The following is a 21724-nucleotide window of genomic DNA, read 5'->3' as shown; positions in this document are numbered from 1 at the left end:
TGGTAATATTTTTAAGCCAAACCGGCTTTATTCTACTAAATACTTGATATTTAGTCAACAAAATTCTTTGATTTCTATTCTTTTTTTTTTCTAGATATTACAATCGTTTAGCCTTTATACAAAAAATTTTCGGTCGCTAACCAAATATATTTAAAATATATATAACGAAATAGTCTTCATCTAAATAATCTTCAGGGAATTTATAATTTCAGCGGCGACATATTTATTTTCATTTTTTTAATACACCCCTCAGTTTTCTCAAAAAAAAATAAAAAAATCCTTCTGTATAAAAATATTTTTATTATCAAGAAAGAAAGCAAGCATTGCTAAGGCAAAGCTGATATACTCTTTCATTAAGGTTTACTGTGTAGTTTTTCTTTAAATATTTCACAGTTTTTCTATGGCAGGTTTATGATATAGTAGTCCGATCTTTATGGAAACAGCTTTTTAGATCTTTGGGGTCGGAGGTATCTTATTAACTGCTTTGCAAACTTTAGACTGAAATAAAAATACCCTCTGCAAGGATATCACAAGATTCATTATCACTAATAAATGTCATAACTATGCTAAAAGTTCTTTTGCAGCTCCTTCGTCTACAATCAGCATCAATTCTCCATCTGTGGGTTTCACCCAGGCAGCAGGATACTTCTTGTCCTGATCGACAAACACACTCTAAAATAAAAAGAAAATTTAAGAATTTAGAACGCAAAAGTTTTAAGAAATGTTGGAAGAACGCGACGCTTAGTAAATTTGCAACTTGCGAAACAATTTTAAAGCATTCACTGTTATCTTACCTTAACGACACTGGCCTTTCCAGCGCCCGTGACCACGAAAGCTACACTCCAGGCGTTATTGATCAGTGGCAGGGTGAAGGTGATCCGCTCAGGCGGCGGCTTGGGGGAGTTGCGGATGGGGATGACCAGTCGCTGGGATTCCTGGAGCGAGGCCGGCTGCTCGGGAAAGAGGGAGCATGTGTGGCCATCGGGACCCATGCCCAGGAGCAAGAGGTCGAAGCGCGGTAGGCACCCGCAGCCCACCTGATCCTTGACCTTGGTCTCATAGTCCGTGGCACAGTCATCCAGCGACTTGGTGGTATCGGCACGAACGAACTGCGAGTCCTGAATACCGGGGAAGTTTGTCAGCCACTCGGCTTTGTACGCGCCGTAGGTGGAATCGCCGTCATCCAGGGGGACATACCGCTCGTCACAGAAATAAAACACCCACTTTTCAGTTTTCAGGCCTCCCCATTTGAGGGCTTTCGTCAATAGCTGGATAAGGGATCCACCTGCCAAGAGAGCAGACGAGACACTTGACTTTGGGCGCACGAGTTCACGAGCAAGGTCACCCTAAGTTGGGCTTATCAGTACTTGACCTTTCCGACCCCGATCCTCACCTGAGAGTCCCACGTTGAACTTGTCCTGTCTCTTCAACGCCGCCTCGGAGCTGCGCACCAAAAGATCGGCCAGCACAAGGACCAGTTTGTCCTCCGAATTGGCCGGGACTATTCTTACCTGATTGCTTGGCTCCGACATGTTTGCTGATAATGAATCCCGACTCTCCGCCATGGTTTCCATAAATCACTTTTCGGGTTACTGACTATCGATTGCCAGATTGGTGAAATTTACACTGCAACTGCCGAGAATTTATTGAGTATTGAATTTTGATATTGGAGAAAAAATTGTACCTTAATTTTTCATTAAAACGCTTGATTAATTTTTAATAAACAAAGTAAGCTTAGCTCTCGGTAATGGTAATTGTGTAAATCAGCCTGTTTTCAATTCAAAATTATAGACATGTTAGCTTTAGGTTTTTACAACTATACAAAACTATGTTTTATTGACTTTGCTGAGAAATAATTAAAACAGAACTTGACTAAAAACTTTATTTTCTATAAATGGTAGAATAAAATCAAATGTGATCTAAAAAAATAAAAAATGAATTGAAATTTATTTTCTTAGGAAAAGTCCCGCTGAAAATATCGAAATGAATACAAAGAACCAAAGGTCCATCACTGATCACGATGTGGGCGATAGTAACCCACTATTCGCCATCATCGATAAGTTCTGCCGAAAGTGGTAAAACGAAAACAACACAAGATAAATTCTGCAAACACAGTTGCTTTTGATTTTTGCTTTCCTGTTTTGTTGCTTTTCAATAGCATACAATTTTTTCCGAGAACAGCAGGTCATTACATTTCGGATACTACCGAAAAATCCTGCAAAACCACTAGTCGCAGTACTTATCGAACTGAGATCGTTCGTCTCTAGCGACTAAAAAAACTAATTTCACAAAATTGCGTTGTATTTACGCTGTTAAATTTGCAAACAATATTTCGCTGGCCAAACAATACTTAATGCAAGGATTTCGGTAAAAGGACTTCAGCAGCAAGCCTAAGCAATTAGTGGCACTGTGTGTCCGAGGGCATTCGTTTGCGCAAATAAATTTGTACCCAGAAGACAGTTTTCGCAACAACAAACACAACAACAAAAGCAGCCGCGAAAAACGTGTGTGCGCGTGTTGAAAGCAACTATTATATATTTTGTATAAATTTCGGACGACAACAGTCCAAGATGCCCAAACGCGGTGGCGGTGGTGGCCGCGGGTACAACAACAATGTCGGCAATGGCGGCGGACGTTACTCGGCTCTTGAGGATTTCGATGGTCAGTACAGCTAGATAAAAATTTATAAGGCGACCACTAACTAACCATATATGTAATATGTAATAATCGTTGCAGAAGTGGAGGACCGCCAAAGGCGTAAGGATCGCAACAAGCGCCGCGTCAGCTTCAAGCCATCACAATTCCCGCACAACAAAAAGGATATCAAGCTGCGTCCTGAGGATCTGCGTCGCTGGGACGAGGATGACGAGATGAACGAAATGACATCAGCCGCCAAGGTTGGTCACCACATGCCCACATTAACGTTTGACTGAAATACCCAATTAAGTCTCTTATGATATCTTCCCAGGACCGACCCACCTCTCGTCGTCGAGGATCGCCCATTCCGCGTGGCAAGTTCGGCAAACTGATGCCCAACAGCTTTGGCTGGTACCAAATCACGGTGAGTCCAAGCATATTGCCTTTTATGTAGACTGCTCTGGTCCATATAGATACCAGATTTATAGTGGCAGTCGTAAAACTATTCTCTTTAGTCTGCAAGAATGTCATGTGATTTGCGGGTCGCCTGTTGTTTCGATATTACCTATAGGTCGCTAAGATACATACGATTTATTAATGCACACATACGATTATGATTTCATAGGTGTCTCTTTAATATAAAGGTTTCACTTGTGGTTCTCTTTAAGTGCTTCGGCATCCATTGAGAACTAATACCCTTGATTGTTTATTGTAAACACAAAATACTTTGTTTTTTCTCGTTTATTTGTACTCTGCCCGAAGGCTTTGTGTCCGCCACAACTAGGTACAATCGCCAGACTGGTCCATATAGATACCAGATTTATGAAAGCGCCGTAAAACTATTATTTTTAGCCTCTTCAAAATCATGTGATTTGATAGCCGGCTGTTGGTTAGCTTCGAGCCCGGAAACATCAGCCAAGAACCGCTTAGGTTGCCACTTCTTGTAAGCACTAAATGTTGCGGCTTGTTTGTTTATGTGTACTCTGCTGCCCCAGTGCTCCACTGACTTCTCGCCCGGGCCCGTTGTGTCTATTAATTAATTTCCCTCGTAAAAATCGTAAAGCAAACAAGCCAGCCAGGAGGGGGAAGCAGCTCAACAGCTCTACACAGCTAACGACAATCGCTACAACAATTACAATTGCAAGCCGACGAGCGGGCAAATAAATATTTATGGATGGCTAAACTCTGTCGGCCACAGTGCCAGAGACAAGTTTGCGTCCCCGCGAGCCAAAAAGTGCAGTGGAGCCGAGCCTCCGGTGGTTTTGGGCTCGTGGGATGACCCACTCCGAATGGGATTCCCAAGGCTTTTGGGCCTGCGGTCGGGCCATCGGCAGTTGGCCAATGGCCATCCTTTGCCCAGCGGCCCCGTTTTCCAGCCACACGTGGTGCAGCACAACGGGCTGATATCTCTCGACGGGGTCGTAAATGGCGTACATGCTGGCCTGGCTCACCGAACCCGTTTGGTTCCGTTCCGTTTGGACCTTTATTTTACCGACGGCCGGCAGACGGTAAAGACGTGTTCCCGCGTCCGACGACCAACGTCCGCAGCCCCAAAGCATACTCGCTGAATCTCAAGAGACCCGATTACGGGCCGACTTATCAGCCGGAGCGATTAGATGTGCGATTAGGGGAGACCGGTGAATAAGAGCTCAGCTAGCATAGCACCTGCACCGGAATAACCGCCCGTCGGCGATGGCTACTCTGGGCGCCTGGGACTACACCATCCTGGCGGTGGTGCTGGTCATCTCCGTGGCCATCGGCATCTACTACCGCTTCGTGGGCGGCAAGCAGAGCACCACCAGCGAGTACCTGCTGGCAGACCGCTCCATGGGCGTGGCCCCGGTGGCCTTCAGCCTGATGGCCAGCTTCATGTCCGCGGTGACCATCCTGGGCGTGTCCATGGAGAACTACCAGTACGGCACGATGTTCGTGCTGATCAACCTGTCGTACGTTCTGTGCACCCCGGTGGCCGCCTACCTCATCATTCCGGTCTTCTATCGCCTGAAGACGGCCAGCGTGTACGAGTATCTGGAGCTGCGCTTCGGCTACGCCACCCGACTGGCCGCCTCGCTGAGCTTCACCCTGCAGATGGTGCTCTACATGGGCATCGTGGTGTACGCTCCGGCGCTGGCTCTGGAGGCCGTCACCGGACTGAGCCAGGTCTTCTCCATCGTGATCGTCGGCGTCGTCTGCACCTTCTACGCCACGCTCGGCGGGATGAAGGCGGTGCTCATCACGGACATCTACCAGTCGCTGCTCATGTTCGCCGCCGTCTTCAGCGTGATCATTTGCGCCTGGGTGAAGGCTGGCAGCCTGGAGGAGATCTGGCGGGTGGCGCAGGAGGACGGACGCATCGATCTGAGCAACTTCAGTGTGGATCCCACGGAGCGGCACACGTGGTTCACCCAGATCCTGGGCGGCAGTGCCACCTACCTGGCCATCTACGGGGTGAACCAGGCGCAGGTGCAGCGCCTGATGGCGGTGCGCAGCCTGAGTGCCGCCAGGGCGGCCCTGTGGTGGTGCCTGCCCATCCTGTGCCTGCTGAGCGTGAGCACCTGCTTCTCGGGGCTGTGCATCTACTGGTACTACCGCCACTGCGATCCCCTGCTGGAGGGCAGGGTCAGCTCGCGCGACCAGGTGATGCCGCTCTTCGTCGTGGACACGATGGGCGGGTACACCGGCCTCGCGGGACTCTTCGTGTCGGGGATCTTCTGCGCCAGCCTCTCCACCATCAGCTCGATCATCAGCTCGCTGGCGGCCGTCACGCTGGAGGACTACCTCAAGCCACTGGTCAGCTGCTGTGCCAAGCGCACGCTCACCGATCGCCAGACCCTGTGGTACTCCAAGCTGCTCTCCCTGTTCTACGGAGCCCTCTGCATCGGCATGGCTTTCATGGCGGGCTCGATCGGAGGACTCCTGCAGGCGGCGCTCTCGATCTTCGGCATCATCGGAGGTCCGCTGCTGGGACTCTTCACGCTGGGCATGTACGTGCCCAAGGCGAACGAGAAGGGAGCCCTCGCGGCACTGGTCACCTCGCTGGCCTTCTGCTTCTGGATTGGGTTCGGCCAGCCGAAGCCTCCGCTGGTCAGCTTGGCCATGTCCACCGAGGGCTGTCCGCTGAACAGGAGTTTCGCCCGCGACGTGTTCCTTGGGAGAGCCAGTGTGGAGGAGCAGGAGGAGCAGCACTACTTCTACCTGTACAGGATTAGCTACATGTGGTACGCTGCTCTGGGCTTCGTCATCGCCTTCTTGGGCGGTTGGCTCCTCTCCTGGCTGTGCGCCCTGCTCAAGTGGGACGACAACAGGCGCATCTACCAGGACGCGGACTGCACGCTGATCAAGCACGATCTCTTCGTGCCGCCGCTGGCCAAACGGCTGCAAAGGCGCCAGATGCCCCTGCTGGTGGTCACCGGGACCAGTTCGGAGATCGGTGGCATCTCGGTGGAGACGGCCACGGCGCCACCGCGGCTGGACGAGATCGAGTGGGAGAAACCCAAGGCGGTGGCGTAGCTTAATCACTTTTCTGAAACTTCGGACCTGTGCTTTTCCCACCTCTGCCGCTTGCTTACCTTTGCGAATCCAATCCGGGTCAGCTGCACTGGGGACTCGGTTCGTCCCTCCAAGTGACTAGAACAAACAGTGGCGTATTTTAGTATGGTTACGTTTAATAGCAGTTGTATACGAGCCTAAGCACTTTTACTGTAGCTGTTGTAGAACTAATTGTCGAAAAAAAAAGGAAAAACAAATTGCAATTGCCTTTGTAGTTACACATGTATCGTATCGGAATATCATATCATCATATAGATCTGCCAGGGAACAACTCCCCGAATCTCGGCTAGCCTTATTCTCTTGTCACATTCGATTTGGCCAAGACCTGGGCTTTGGCTGCGGCGAACAGGGATCGCTCAGCGGGCATCGATGGCCTGGTCGGGCTGCTGGTCGGGTCCGTTGGCCTCGTAGACGTTGCGCTCCTGGTTGATGTGCCAGAGGGCCAGCAGGCGGACCAGCTCCTTGTAGCTCAGCGTGCTCAATGCCCGCCGATCGGCGGACTCCACGCCGGCCGCTTCCAGTTGCTCCACGAGATGAACGGCGAACTCGGGATCCTCCTCGACGCTGTGCTCGTCGTGCGGCGGAATCCTGCCCACGTACTCCGACTCCGCCTCGCTCTTGGCCACGTGCGCCAGCTGGTAGGTGATGGGCCGCACGTCCGTGCGCAGCTCCTGCTCCTGCTCCGGCGTCATGGGCAGCGACCACACCAGGCAGCCGCCGAGGGCCGCCGCCAGGAGCAGGACGTTTCCCGGGAATGAGAGAGTCATTTGGTTGCCGTGCGTCCGTCCGACTGCGGGTAGCTCTGCTTTGGCACTGTGCCGTCTCGTCTCGTCTTGACTTGACTCGACTCGCATCGCATCGCATCGCGTCGCATGGCATCGTCCAACGACGATCGTGGCCCGGACTCGGATTCGGACTCGGACTCGGGGTGCGCTCCAATTTCTGTCCGCCTCCCCGCACCACTCTACCCTTTCCCTTCCCCTTCCCATCCCCATTCCCCATTCCCCCTTCTGCCCACTTGACGGTGGTTCCTATCACTCACTTGGACGCCCCGTGGGACAGTGCTGGCGTCCATATTTGTGGCATCTGGCTTTTTGTTTGCCATTTCGATTTGGGAGACCGAAAATATTGTGAACTCATGAGGTCAGATCTGCTGAAAGTGCGTTTTTTTCTAAATACATTATTATAAGAAGTTTTGAAAGAAAAGCAATTTAAATTGCATTCGTCGATCTTAAAAGAATACCCCCAAATGTAACTACACTCTATAATAACCTTAATTTATTTACACCAATTAAAGTGTACGCTCCTTCATACAATCAATTGGATTTAAAATATCCCTAAAACTAGAACGAATTTATGGTTTCCAAAAATTAGGAAAATGAAAATGATTTTATATTGCATCAATCTAAAATATTATCACACTCTTTTGATAAATGTAATTTTAATCTAATTACACGAATTAAAATCTGTAGTTTTTAAACATTTTTAAGCCTTTATAACATCTTACCAAGGATTTGTTAGGTTCCACTTTTAAGATAAAAGATATTGGTTTAGCTAAAAATGAAACTTTGCGACAACACTGTCACTGGGGATGCTTTTGATTGAAAAGTCTGTTTAGGGTCGGTTAAATCATTTTATCTGCATATGCCATGCTATATGCAGCACTACGAGCACATCCCATCCATCGACCCCTCGTTCGCTCTTCTCCATATGTATGTTCTTTAATTGCCTTCGTTTGATTTCGCTTTTGTGGTTTTTGTTACGTTGTTTTGTCCGCCTCCAATTCAATTTATCTGCGCAGTTTGTGCCCTCGCCGACTTTTATTTTCTGCATGTTTGCTGGCCTAATCTTATCTGTTGCAGTTGTAACTCCACTCTCTGTCCGAAAACCCAGTTGAACAAGCCGTTGTAAAGTGAAGAATTGTTAATGGTTTCAAAAGATATGCTTTACCAATTACAAGTCTTAAGTAATCCACACGCTTTACAGTTTTCGTTTAGTATTAACTTGATTATGTTTTTGGTTTGAAAATAACCCGAAAAATTGGGATTCCATTTTTATTTAATTTTTGTAGTTTTAAGTTGCATACAACCCTAATTTATTATTCGACTGAACAGTTCAAACAGCAGTCGCATTTAAAAACATGTACAGTGGCGAGCAAAAGTGAGTGCATGTTCGGAAAACTGACTTTCGTCGTCAATAAAAACGGAACGGTACGAGATAATTTAACAAAGTAAATTTTTTTATGTTTACTATTTTATTTATAACAAATGCGAAAAAGAATCAATATCATATAAGGTAAATTCTAAAAGTTAGAAAGAAAAAACCAAAAAAACACGCATAAACTCACTTTTGCACGTTTGAACCAAATTATTTAAATATATCCATTTTAATATTTGGTCCGCAAACCCTTATTAGCCATAATTTTTTTAATGCATTTTGGCATTCCCTCTACCAAATTTTTTATAACATCTTCAGGGATTTGATCCAATTCCGATGTTACACGTTCCCAAAGGTTGGCCATGTTTGTTGGGGCTGCTTCTTACTGCCGGAGCCGTTTTTTCAAAATTGATCAAAGATTTTCAATCGGATTGAGGTCGGGACGTTGTGCTGGCCATTCCATTAGCTGAAAATGTTGTTTGCCAAACCATTTTTTGACAATTTTAGGTGTTTGCTTTGGATCACCCTTCTTGGTGAAAAACAATTTAGTCTTCAGGATAAGCATATTTTTCCATAAAATTGGGAAGATTGATTTTTTAAAATTTTAGGTAGTCCTCTTTTCGCATTTTACCTTCTACCAAATGCAGAGGGCCAACATGCCACCATGTGAAGCATCCCCAAACCATTATGTTTCCGCCGCCATGTTTTACAGTTTGCTTTACATGGTGCCTTTGAAGACGTTCACCGGGCTTGCACCAGCAGTATTTCTTTCCATTGAAAACGGTTAAACTTGGATTCGTTAGACCAGATAACACGTTTCCAATCATCAGTAGTCCAGTTTTTGTCGTCTTTAATATGTCCAATTATGCTTTAACGTTCTAGGCAGATAATGCAGGTTTAACGATTGACACATAACCAATGTTATGCAGTGCTCTCCTGGCCGTCCACTGGCTAACATTTTTATTAATGGCCTTAGAAGCACCCTTTGGTATGAGCAGCTTGACTTTTCACATTTTGGACATCATAAGTCGAGCATCTGAGTCTGTCAATAATTTTTTTCTACCTTTGACTAGCGGTTTGGGAGTCATATTTCGCCTTTTTTGAGCTGCAGTCCGAGAAACACACCGAAAATTGTCAAAAAATGGTTTGGCAAACAACATTTTCAGCTAATGGAGTGGCCAGCACAACGTCCCGACCTCAATCCGATTGAAAATCTTTGATCAATTTTGAAAAAACGGCTCCGGCAGTAAGAAGCAGCCCCAACAAACATGGCCAACCTTTGGGAACGTGTAACATCGGAATTGGATCAAATCCCTGAAGATGTTATAAAAAATTTGGTAGAGGGAATGCCAAAATGCATTAAAAAAATTATGGCTAATAAGGGTTTGCGGACCAAATATTAAAATGGATATATTTAAATAATTTGGTTCAAACGTGCAAAAGTGAGTTTATGCGTGTTTTTTTGGTTTTTTCTTTCTAACTTTTAGAATTTACCTTATATGATATTGATTCTTTTTCGCATTTGTTATAAATAAAATAGTAAACATAAAAAAATTTACTTTGTTAAATTATCTCGTACCGTTCCGTTTTTATTGACGACGAAAGTCAGTTTTCCGAACATGCACTCACTTTTGCTCGCCACTGTATGTGTATTTTTTACTAAAGTCAATATTCAAATCGAACGCAAACGGGTTTATAATTTAAAACCACTTAATGATTTTTAACTTTTTCGCTTATCAGACTCTCAACAATCTCAATTGCAAAGAAAATCAAGTCATTTCACTCAAATTTCTCATAATGGTACTTAAAATGGCAACGAAAAGACAATTATAAATATTGAATGATAGTAATTTAATTAGGTAAAAACGAAAAGTTTTTAAAACAACAGCTGAATGCTGTCAGAAGAAAAGCTTAATTGATTCAATAACTAATACATATTTTTAAACTAAAAACAGAATCCTTTTATAAAATTAAATAAAATGGCGTAAAAATATCTTAACTGGTTTAAATATAGAGTAAAGTTTTTTCGAATTTCGAATTGTCGTTTAGCTCTTCCTGAATTTTACATTCTTATCGACACCGCGTTTTTTAATTACTTTGACCACAATTATTTTGCCTGTTTTCAGGCGTTGAAAGAAAGCTTTTCCCTATGAATTTCAGCAAAGTTTCCATTGGCTCATAAATTATTTTACATCTCGCCGCATCGATGCCAACAAAGTTATTATTATTGTATATAAACTATTATGCATTATTTCTACGATCTGGCAAATGCAATTAACAATGTTCTTGAGTGACAACAGCAGAACGAGTGGAGATTGTCAAGTGGCTTGTAACGAACGACTTGGCCAAGTATTGATAATTGCAAATTGAAAATCGCAGTTGCCAGTCTAATTTGCATTCGGCTAATGGATTCCCAGCCGGCATGCGACCACTTTGGCTCGAGCATACTATATCTATATCTATATTCTATATGCTATATGCTATATGCTATATGTATGAAATGCGAATACGTGTGAATGGAATGGCCAAAACATTCCGAGGCATTTACGGACGGAATGAGTGATCGTTGTTGTCTTCGCAGTTAGTCGGTCGCCTTCTGACGGCAAACACGTGCCCCTTTCGTTAGTCATTCTGGCCGAGAATGGAAGCAGAGCAGTTGATGATAACCGCTCTCTCTGCGGGCCAAATGGCACTGACTCACTCGGCGGAACGGTCTATTTAGGGGGGTAAAACCAAACCACCGAACCACCCAACCACCCAAAACCCCAAACACCAACACTTCAACAATAAAGCGCTTCCCACTTTTCCGTCCCCCGACATTTTGCGTCGTTTACGGCTCTTTATTCTGTGGGTTGTGTGGTGTGCTGCGTGGTGTGTGTTGTGTGCTGTGTGGTGTGTGTTGTGTGTGCATCTCCTGATGTCATCGGCCAGTAATGCGTTGGATTGGATTGGATTGGATCGTCGCTCTTATCTCGCCAATTGAACCGGCGGAGGAGCCCCTTTCCCCATTTCGCCCCCCTCGTAGTCCCACTTCTCCAATCTGTCGTCCCACACTTGGTACAGTAGATAGTCGTGCAGAAGACCCCCAAAAATATTGGGTTTCTATTTAATCATTTGAATCCCTTCTCAATACATATTGAGCCAACTCCAACGACACATACAATATATATATAGATAATATGTTGGCAAAATATTTTCATATTTATATATTTTTTTTTACTTTTCAATTGAATGCTACATAACTATAACTATTGTTATTGGGATTGAGCTAAAAATTGATTTCAAAATTAGCAAATTACGGTCGCATTTCGTTTATCACAGAGGAATGCTCTAAAACCTTATCAATTATGCCATCTTATGACAATAAATGTAGAATTTTGTTTTGAACCACAATTAATACCCACAAAATAGAATTTTTTGGTAAGCTTGAAAAGCCTTATTTAAAATATGTTTACCAATAAATATGTTGAACAGAAAGTTTTTGGAAAGTATACTTTAAAAAATGTGTTTTTAGTGATTCAATTTTAGCAGAATTTGATTATGATTTGATTACGGAAACGGGTTGTGTAAATTTATTGTATGAATCACAAAAAAAAAACACTCAGTTCACAAAAATTAAAGAAAGAAAAAACCATACAAAAAGAGAAAACAAAATTGTTGAAGTTAATTTGTCATATTTCCTGCGATAACACATGTTATTCCTGGGAAGTTGTAGGTTGAATATCACTTGATTAGATCGTGGCAGATGTCGGATGATCTCAGCTCCACATTAAAATCCAGACAGTTGGAAAAACACAAGTAGATGATTTTCCGAAACCACATTGACTGCATTCGATTTGCCTGGGAATTCAGGTTCGTTTTGCCGGCATTGTAAGGCGGTTGCAATGTTTAGCGATTCAACAATTTATTACGAAATTGGTATTCAGGCGCATAACAATTATTAATTACTCGTTAACAGCTTAACTTGATTCGTATATTCATATTCACACTGTCGGTATGTACATTCCGGTATTCATACACACACACACCGCACTCACACACTCACACACACACTGAGCAAACACTCATGGCATTGAAATTGTTTCAACAAAAGGTGTAAAAAAAAATGGCATATATTTAGTGGATAGTAAGTCCATAACTGGATGGGATGGGATGGCCAGCTATTCCCTCTAATCCTGCTCGTCGTCGTTGGTGGTGGTCACCGTCTTCTCCTGTCGCGTGGTGCTGCTGGTGGTGTTCGTGGTGGTGCGTGTGAGTGTGAAGACCCCGGTGGTGCCGACCTCGTCCAGCGGCTGGGCAATGATGGTCGAGGTGGTGCTCTGAAATGGAGAAGGGTTCTCTATTAGTATCATCCACTTGACACACTGTGCAATTTGGTCAAGGTCTTACGCCGTTTTTGGTCTCCTCGGGGCTCCAGGAGCGCTTATCGTCCAGATCCTTCGAGCAACAGCTTCCCATCCTGGATTTTCTTTTTGTTGTTATTTACTGGGTTTTGTATGGATGCCTCCTTTTTTTTAAAGGGGGATCTGTCGCCACTTGTTGTTGCTTCAGCGCCGCTCGTCCGTCAGCGAATGCCGCGCCGTTCGCCGGTGTTCTGCTCACTTGTTAGCCAATTCAGCCCAACCCAAGCTGCGCCGTTCGTTGGCAACAACAACAACAGCAACAACAACAACTGCGACGGCGACTGCGACGCCGGAGTTGTCATGGCTCCATATCAATTCTAGAAATATGTCTCGGCGAGCTCGTATTTTTCGTATTGTGTTGAATACAATAAACAAGAGTGTACCCACATATATAGTAGCTCTTGTATTGTATGTGTGATTGTTGTGTGTATGTTCTGTGAGCTGTGCAAATACACCACTCACATTCCACCCACCAAGCACCAAGCACCACCACCCACCCCCTCACCTTTTTGGGGCGGAACTGGCGCTTCCCGAGAGTTTCCGATCCCCAGAAACACAGTCATCATCTTTATTTTCGAAAGCGAAACTGGCCTTGTCGGCTTAACGGTTCGATTTGCCTGCCGATCGATCAGGTGCGTTCGTTCCACCGATTTCGATTCAGTTCTCGATTCCCATTGTGTTGTCTGTGCTCGATTCTGGAAAAATGCTAAATATTCATATTCGATGAGAGGTAATTAAGCAGACTACACCCTTTGTTATGGGTTTAATGTGAGCATACAGGTACATCTGGAAAAGCCATAAAACCTAGACATTGATTTTAACAACCCAGTTGACCTAATAACTTCATAAGGGTAAATAATAATATATAATTATGGTTAGTCCTTGTGGTTCATTCAAGAAACATCTCTGGGTTTACTGTGTTTCAATTTCTTACAACTCTTTCCAATTTGAAATTAAAATTCTAGATCTAAAAGCAGTCTTATTGAAGCTTTAAATAAAATCCATTGAATTAAACATAATTATAAAGCCAAAGATAAGCATTGTTGAAATAACTTAAAATGTATTATGATATTACTACACCTACAAACAATGCTTGTAATTTAACTAGCCTGAAGGGCTATTAATTGTCATTGTTGAGTCACCGATTTAGAGCTTTAGACAAATCCTAGACTAAGAAAGCCTATTTAACTTTAAAAAAAAAAAAAGAAAAACTAATCTTAAAGGTAAAGCCTGCCAAAAGCCCATAAAACTTGATAATCAATTTTCAAATTGTTATTTTATTAATATTTCAGTGCAAGTGATACCGATGCATTTATTTATCAAGTTTTATTATAAAGTTGAGTTGTTAGAATTGTACAATTAGTCATTTTAAAATACGCTCTAATTTGTTTCGCCATAATTGGACTCGCAACTCCCTTCCATATTTGGGACTTTTGGGGTTCGAGTGAGAGGAGACAATATTATGTATAATAATAACAGCTAATGCCCGTAATAAATAAATTTATCGCATTAATGCGCAATGAATGAGTGGGCTAGATGCGCGGCCGAGCTGTGCTGTGTTATCTTGTTGATACTGTTGATATAAATAGGGTCGAGTGGCGAATCAGAGTGGTGGTCGGGGGGGTCCAGGGGATTCAGGGGGCATGGCGATCATTCACACGATCATTATTCGCCTGCGTCGGCGAATATGGCCCCCATCTTTGTGCCCGCTCGAAAAAAAACACGGAGCGATCGCACAAATTGAATTACCACTGATTCACTGATTTAACTCATTCTTTGTATGGAAAAATCTCTCCCTCTCTCTCTCTATCTATATATATGTATATAGCTAGCTATATGGGACATATGTGCATGAGGGCTGCAGTCTGATTAGATATCCCAGTCGGCCAGTAATTATAGCCGAGTGACCGATATTGGTATCGGCCATCGATGCTCTGACCTTCGCGTTGCCAGCAGGAGGAAGTGCCGCCAAATGGAGTTGTCTGCTCTCCACTCCCGAGTTCCATTCACTCCACTCCGGCTTGTTTGTCTGTCTATCTGTTTGTTGGCTTTGCTGTTTGCCACATCCGGATAAGTGCTCGTAATTAAATCACTGACAGTTTCGGCGATAAGATCGCTCCGCTCCCACTCCCCGAAAAGTGTAATTAGGCGTCGAGACTCGGGAGAGAATGGCATGCAAATCGACGAATTCGACGAATAATTCTCCTATCGTAATTGGGTGCAATGTGACGAGTGAACAGAGCCAATTAACGATGGTCGCAGCCATCGAATGAGGGCCCCTTTTTAGGTCTTTTTTTCTTCAACTGGATCAATTAGAATTTAAGTCGGTTTTGATTTTCGCTGTCCGAAACAAAAAGACAATCCTTATTCGCAAACACAAATATACCTTTATTGATTAATACTCGTTGAGGTAATTTCCTTTATTTGATATGCCGTGCAAACTTTATACCCCACTTTCTATCATGATACAAGAATTCGTTCGTGTTAAACAGGAAACAGATCATGGTGTACAAGTAGGGAATTATACAATATGCTTTCTATTTCTATAAACTTAACTGGGGAAAGTTGGATATTACGGCATGTTTTTCTACAGACTTGTACGTGCTCTTCTACGGTTTTGGTTTTTGAGATATCTCTGTTTTTTGTACACTCCCCGTCGATGGATCATGCAAAGCCAACACGAAATGTGGGCCACATAGAATGGCAAATAGAACAGCGCCCATTTCTGGGGCTTGTCATGAGTTGGCAGATGAGATAACTTCCCCCGTCGCTATCTTTTGCGCTAAAAAAAGCAATTCCGTAACCAGGTGTCTTATGAAACCCCTCATTTACCTCCCTTTGCAGCTCCAAAATGCACAGGTTTACGAGAAGGAGAAGCTACTGCGAGCCCTTTTGGCCGCAATGTCGCCGCATGTCTTCATTCCGCAGTATTGGCGCGAGGAGCGCAACTGCGTCATCTTCTTCACCGACGATTATGAGGTCGCCGAGCGAATCCAGCACCTCGGAAGGCACGCCCAACTCCCGGACGGCTATCGATTGATGCCGCGCGTGCGCAGCGGAATACCACAGGTGGCCCTCGATGACGCGCTCAAGGAGAAGATGAAGACGACCATGGCCAAGCGGTACAACGCGCAGACCAAGGCCCTCGATCTCTCCCGATTCCACGCCGATCCCGAGTTCAAGCAGATCTTCTGCCCGCTCTTCCGCCCGAACGTAATGAGCGCCGCCATCGACATCATCAGCGATAACATACCCGACCTGGAGGCCATCAACCTGAATGACAACTGCATGGCCAGCATGGAGGCCTTCAAGAGCATCGAGAAGCGCATTCCGAACCTCAAGATCCTCTATCTGGGGGATAACAAGGTGAGCAGAAAGCATAGGTAGATAAGTTAAGGTGATTTAAGGTGATAAAATGGTGGAGTTTAATGTTATTTTCATTTAGGAGTTGGGTGCACATCTACTTTCCATTTGAAAGAGTTACTAATGCGAATCCTATTTCCAGATACCATCATTGGCACATCTGGTCGTTTTCCGCAACTTATCCATCATGGAGCTGGTACTGAAGAACAATCCGTTACGTTCGCGCTACAAGGACTCTCAGCACTTTATCAGGTATACTATGGTGTGATTGGCTCTCTTCTAACCTTTCTAGAGGATGCCGCCGCAATAGTCGACGTGGGAGTTGCCGCGTCGGGAGTCACAGAGGAACTAAGATTAGCACATTTCCATTGTTCTGTTGTCTCCATTCTTTTTTTGAAGCGCATGCGCTGCAGAATCGTGACCCCAAAACCAGGATGAACTCCATTCCTTGCCAGACAATTGCACTTGAAAGGCCTTCAGCCAGATTTAAAAGCGGTTGAGCAGGCAAATGCACTTAAGGAAAAAATCTTTTGAAGAGAGCTGCCTGAAAGAAAGGCTAGCCAAATGCTGCAGAAGAGATTTTGAGCAGGGCAGAAAAAGAAACAATACAAAATATGAAAAAAAGAAAGAAAAAAAAAACGAAAAAAAAAAACCAGTGGAACCCAAAGCAATTGGCCGCCAAGCAAAGTGAACTTCACTTTCAACGAGGTGGCAACGCTGAACGAACGACACAACTGTACCAACGTGACACCACACACACACTTATTCGCACTTCCACATGGGCAGGCGGACATGCAGCAGTCCCGACACACGGCAACAACAACAAAGTTGGCAAAAAAACACCAAATATTAAAACCCTGAAATCGAGCAATCGATCAATAGCGATAAACCCACCCAACCACCCACCAACGCACCCCGCTACAACACACACGGGCACACACACGCAACCACTTCACGCCGGCGCACGCACGCATGCGCCTGCGCAGTTGCGCTTGCGCGACGTCCTCTTCTTAGCTGCGTGCCCTGTGCGCGTTGTTGTGTTGCGCTGTTGTGTCGCCGCTTGTTGATTTCGCGGCGGTTGCCAAGAAGAGGAGGCGGAGGGGGAGTGGCTTAAAGAGCGCCCACTTTGGGTGCGCTGCGTCTAGCAGGATAACGCAACCTGACTTAAAAAGGACCAAACGAACTATGAACATACAAAAACACACTCACACCCACTGAGAAACACAGACACACACGGACTTTCTGCTGGCGCCAGTGGCCACTGCGTTGTGTTGCCCGGTCGTTTACACATATGTTTACATTGTACGACTTTGTTGGGCGCATGATTCGCCTGCGGATGCGACGTGTGTGCGAACGTGACGCGACTTGTCGAACGCAACTGTACTGAAGTGACACAGCAGTCAGCTATGGCACGCAGCCATCACACTCAGCTTTTGCTTGGGTCCACACATAGAAAAAAGAAAAAACAGAAAAAAAAAGAAAAAAAATAGAAAACATGAATGCAAAAAAATACGTATGCATATAGAAAAGATGCCCAGGCACAATGCACTGCCCAATTGTACTTTTCCGCTGCACTCAAAACGTACCTTCAATCAAATAGTGGCACAACAATGGCCGAGCACCGAGTGCCTCTGCCTCTTCAGCTGCTCAAAGCTCCGCGAACATTTGTGAGCTTGTCGAGTAATGGTTAATCTATTGCTGTGGATCATGTGGGGAAGAGTCATCACCCCTGGCTTTGGCTTGGCTCCAAACGCTGCAGCGCATAGAGCACGCAAAAAACCCATTTAATTATTATTTCTCGCTATTTAACTCGCATATCTGTCATCGCCCTCCTGATAATGCCAACAAATACGGTCGAATATCCACTTCGAAACTTGCAGCGAAGTACGTCGCAAGTTCCCCCACCTTCTGAAGTTGGTAAGTTTTAAGTCCCATAGAATATTTCCGTATTTCCCCACCCATTTAGCAGCGTTATGGGAGTATCCCAATTGGTTTTCCTATTCTATTTACTTAAACCTACTTGACTTTACTAGATTTGAAATTACTGCAATGAAATTACTTTAGAAAAGTAGATGAAAACTGAGTTGTTTTAGGTTTTTAGAAAGTACAGTAAGTGCTATCCGTGCAGCAAGAAATTTCAAGAAGACATTCAGCCTTCATTTTTTCATATAAATGCAGAATTTATTTCCTTAGTAAAATGGGAAGGCTCGTAAACTGGTAAACTGTTGTTTCCAAAACGATTTCAAGTCTCCATCGCTGCTAATAACCCGCTTTAAAGATCCAAGAAACCATAATCCAATCAAATCCACATAGGACGGAGAGGTCCTGGCGCCCCAGGTCACTTTTGATCTAGCCGAGCAGGGGAGAATCATCGACACGAAGTCATGCTACCTGTGCGACAACTCTGGCGCCGAGGTGGTGCGCCAGTTCCTGGACCAGTACTTCCAGATCTTCGACTCGGACAGCCGCCAGTCCCTGCTGGATGCCTACCACGAGCAGGCGATGCTCTCCATCACAATGCCGTCGGCCAATCAGGCGGGCAGGTAAGTGAACCGCTTCTGAACCACACCGATACATCTCCTTAATCGTCCCATTTATCATTTCGGTGAAGCAGGCTGAACAGCTTCTGGAAGTTCAACCGCAACCTGCGTCGTCTGATGAACGGCGATGACCACCGCATCCGTCATCTCAAATACGGACGCCTGGCCTGCGTTTCCACTTTGGACGAGTGGCCAAAGACGCTGCACGAGCGTCGCACCTTTACCGTCGACCTCACAATTTACAACGTAAGTATAGTCCGGTCTTTGGTTTTACATTTTTAACAAATACCAAGCTGATCAGTTAAATTCCTTATAAATGAAAAAGTCCTAACAAATATATTGTATAAAGTCTATAACCATATACAACCTTTAACATGCGAAATATATACATTTAAATGTAACAGACATACAAATTATAAAATTTAAAACATTACTTGGTTAATATAAAGAATAGATTACTAAATTATCTAAAGTAAAATTACAAGTTCGTTAAGCCAACAAGTTAAAACTTGATTTAATATAAAGCTGTCTGTTTGCGTTTATATATTTTGCATTTATATTTCTATTTTTAAAATTAGAAATGTTTGGTTAACCTGCAAACTAATTATATATATTATATTTTTCCTCGTGCAGCCCTCGATGATGGTGTTCACGGTGACGGGATTGTTCAAGGAGCTGACCGGCGAGGCCAGGACTCCGGCCTCGATGCAATCGTACGAGCTGCGCCACTTTGCGCGCACCTTCGTGGTGGTGCCGCAGAACACGGGCTACTGCATCCGCAACGAGACGATCTTCATCACGAACGCCTCGCACGAGCAGGTGACCGAGTTCAAGCGCTCGCAGCACCAGCCAGCTCCCGGGGCCATGCCCTCCACCTCAGCGGCAGCGGCGACCTCCGCGCAGCCAGGAACATCCCTGCAGGGCCGCCTCAATCCGGGCGGCGTGGGCGTGGCCACAGGTCCAGTGGCCATTCTGCCAGCCGGTCCACTTACCGCAGCTACACCGGTAGTCAATAGTGTTCCGAGTGCTCCAGTGGCAGTTGCACCGGGTGCTCCCGCGGGGATTCCGGATGAGAACACCAAGATGCAGATGATCCAGGCGATGAGTACCCAGAGCCAAATGAATGTGGAGTGGAGTCGCAAGTAAGACACAAATTAGGTCACATAAATAGTACCTCTTGATCAACTAACTAACCTTTCTCAACAGATGCCTCGAAGAAACGAATTGGGACTACAACCATGCGGCCTTCGTGTTCGAGAAGCTCTTCAAGGAGAACAAAATTCCGCCAGAGGCTTTTGTTAAGTAAGGCTCAAGCTGTTGGTTGATCAGAGGGAGTCGCCTCTGCTCCCCAAAGAGGAAAGAGCAGAGCCAAGTGCCACTTACAGAGAATCAAGTGTTTTGTTTATTTGTTTTCGTTTGTAATTATCTTACAACTTTCCTTGAAATTGCATCCATCAAGTAAAATTGAAAAAAAGTAAAGAAGGTGTGCGCACAAGTGAGCAGCAGCGATCTTGTGCCACAGGAATCCTTTGATAGCCCTTTGATAGATATAATTAAGTCGATTTAGGTTCCGTTCGCAGACCCGCTGGCCTACATTAAAAGTTTACCGCCAGGAAGAGTCTGCGATCGGATTAAACCATAAGGCTTTTGAACTGTTTTAGCACCTAAGCACACACAAACACATACACACACAAAGCAAATTATGTATTCAACAATGTTGTCAATACAAAAACAAAGAAAAATTATTATTTTTTTATACAGAAATAAACCACATGTTAAACGAGCCACCAAGGTTTTCCTGCCCACAGTTCTATATATTATAAATACAATTATGTCGTATCCCGCTTCCCCAATCCCCCAAAGTAGCCTTAAATTTTTGTATGCCAAGACCATTAAGCATAAACCAGACTTTTTTTTGTGCGAGTAAAAGCGTTTAGTAATAGAGAACTTGGACAAGCAATAAACCATTGTGTACATTTTGTAGCGACTCAAAAACGGACATTAACCTTTTTATTTCTTAGTAGACAAATTTATTATAAATGCACTCAACATTAGGCTTAAGTAAAACTGGTATATAGGAAATATATACGTTAATATTAAGTGTAAAATCTTGAATAAATCTAAAATAACTGAATCAATTATATAAAGACTGCCTTTTAATTCATTTTGAAATGTAAGAAAAGTCCTGATATCTCTTATATTGCGACTGTTATGCAAGCAATATTAAACTGACTTTAAAAGGAACCAATTTTCCATAATTATTAGGATTTCTGATTTTTAGAGTGTATAGCTTTAAAGGACTCAGGCCGAATAGTTCGGCGATACTGATTTAACCCATTTTTAGGATCAGTTTAATACTGTCTTACAAACCTGTATCCAAAATATAAATCTATTGAAGGGATATAGAATATTTTTGTCTAAGCGCCACCTAGCTCTGACTGATATAAGTTATTTGATGGCAGGTGTCGCTTAATTGCATTTATTTTATCAACGCCAGATGTCGCCAATAAACAAGATTTTAACGCTAGGTGTCGCCAAAAATACAGGTTTTGAGCACAAGTTAAGTTTTCACTTAGAAAAGAAACAAAAACCTGTGAAAGTAAATGTATTTAATATGTAATGTAAAGAGATCTTACTGGATTTACAGTAAGTAGTACGTCTTTCATGAGAGGCATAAGCAGGGGCGGACGCAGAAAAAAATTTTGGGGGGTCCGGTCGAAAAATTTTTTCGTTTGGGGGGGGTCCGATCAAAAAATTTTTAGTTTATATGGTTGAAAGGCCGTGTGCTGTAAGGGAATTTGAAAAAGTCTGAGATTTTGGGGGGGGTCCGGACCCCCCGGACACCCCCCCTGCGTCCGCCCCTGGGCATAAGTGTAAAAATACAATAAGTATCTCAATAATTTGATACAACCCTCTGATCTTAATAATAATTTATTCGCGTTAATGATATCTTAAAAAAATGCGTATCTTAATATTAATGCTTTTGAAGGGTAACTGAGGTATAAATTACTTGACATTTTTCTTTATGTTTGGGGAACCTTCTTGGTTCGACTTCTACAATCTGAGGCGTAATCC

At 44.2% G+C, this 21724-nt stretch overlaps 5 protein-coding genes across 9 annotated transcripts; 2 read left to right on the top strand and 3 right to left on the bottom strand.

Moving 5' to 3' along the window:
- Positions 1-280: 280 nt before the first annotated feature.
- Positions 281-1601, bottom strand: LOC108091192 (probable 6-phosphogluconolactonase). The gene is made up of 3 exons (XM_017190272.2): positions 1394-1601; positions 795-1285; positions 281-672 (listed from the first exon to the last, which is right to left on the bottom strand). The coding sequence occupies exons 1-3, from the start codon at positions 1572-1574 to the stop codon at positions 562-564; spliced, it is 783 nt and encodes a 260-aa protein (XP_017045761.1). The 5' UTR covers positions 1575-1601; the 3' UTR covers positions 281-561.
- A 449-nt stretch (positions 1602-2050) lies between these two features.
- LOC108091189 (nuclear RNA export factor 1) lies at positions 2051-20648 on the top strand. 5 transcript variants are annotated; one of them, XM_017190269.2, is made up of 10 exons: positions 2051-2661; positions 2737-2897; positions 2969-3061; positions 15591-16112; positions 16252-16361; positions 17990-18026; positions 18423-18652; positions 18724-18895; positions 19283-19791; positions 19856-20648. In XM_017190269.2, exons 1-10 carry the CDS (start codon positions 2571-2573, stop codon positions 19953-19955), a joined length of 2025 nt encoding a protein of 674 aa, XP_017045758.1. In that variant the 5' UTR covers positions 2051-2570; the 3' UTR covers positions 19956-20648. The 5 variants fall into 5 exon arrangements, with proteins under 5 accessions (XP_017045758.1, XP_017045757.1, XP_017045756.1 ...); XM_017190268.2 differs by having other exon boundaries at positions 18721-18895; XM_017190267.2 differs by having other exon boundaries at positions 2948-3061.
- LOC108091191 (putative sodium-dependent multivitamin transporter) lies at positions 4115-6383 on the top strand. Its single transcript, XM_017190271.2, has one exon. The coding sequence runs from the start codon at positions 4330-4332 to the stop codon at positions 6145-6147; it is 1818 nt and encodes a 605-aa protein (XP_017045760.1). The 5' UTR covers positions 4115-4329; the 3' UTR covers positions 6148-6383.
- On the bottom strand, positions 6283-7023 carry LOC108091193. Its single transcript, XM_017190274.2, has one exon. The coding sequence runs from the start codon at positions 6951-6953 to the stop codon at positions 6543-6545; it is 411 nt and encodes a 136-aa protein (XP_017045763.1). The 5' UTR covers positions 6954-7023; the 3' UTR covers positions 6283-6542.
- LOC108091194 lies at positions 12229-12976 on the bottom strand. Its single transcript, XM_017190275.2, has 2 exons — positions 12733-12976; positions 12229-12662 (listed from the first exon to the last, which is right to left on the bottom strand). The coding sequence occupies exons 1-2, from the start codon at positions 12799-12801 to the stop codon at positions 12513-12515; spliced, it is 219 nt and encodes a 72-aa protein (XP_017045764.1). The 5' UTR covers positions 12802-12976; the 3' UTR covers positions 12229-12512.
- Positions 20649-21724: the final 1076 nt, after the last annotated feature.

This window comes from Drosophila ficusphila, unplaced genomic scaffold (genome assembly GCF_018152265.1).
Source record: "Drosophila ficusphila isolate 14025-0441.05 unplaced genomic scaffold, ASM1815226v1 contig_198, whole genome shotgun sequence".
NCBI classification, from domain to species: Eukaryota; Metazoa; Arthropoda; class Insecta; order Diptera; family Drosophilidae; genus Drosophila; species Drosophila ficusphila.
The sequence above is the reverse complement of the archived record's forward strand: the minus strand, read 5'-3'. Positions and strand labels throughout refer to the sequence as shown.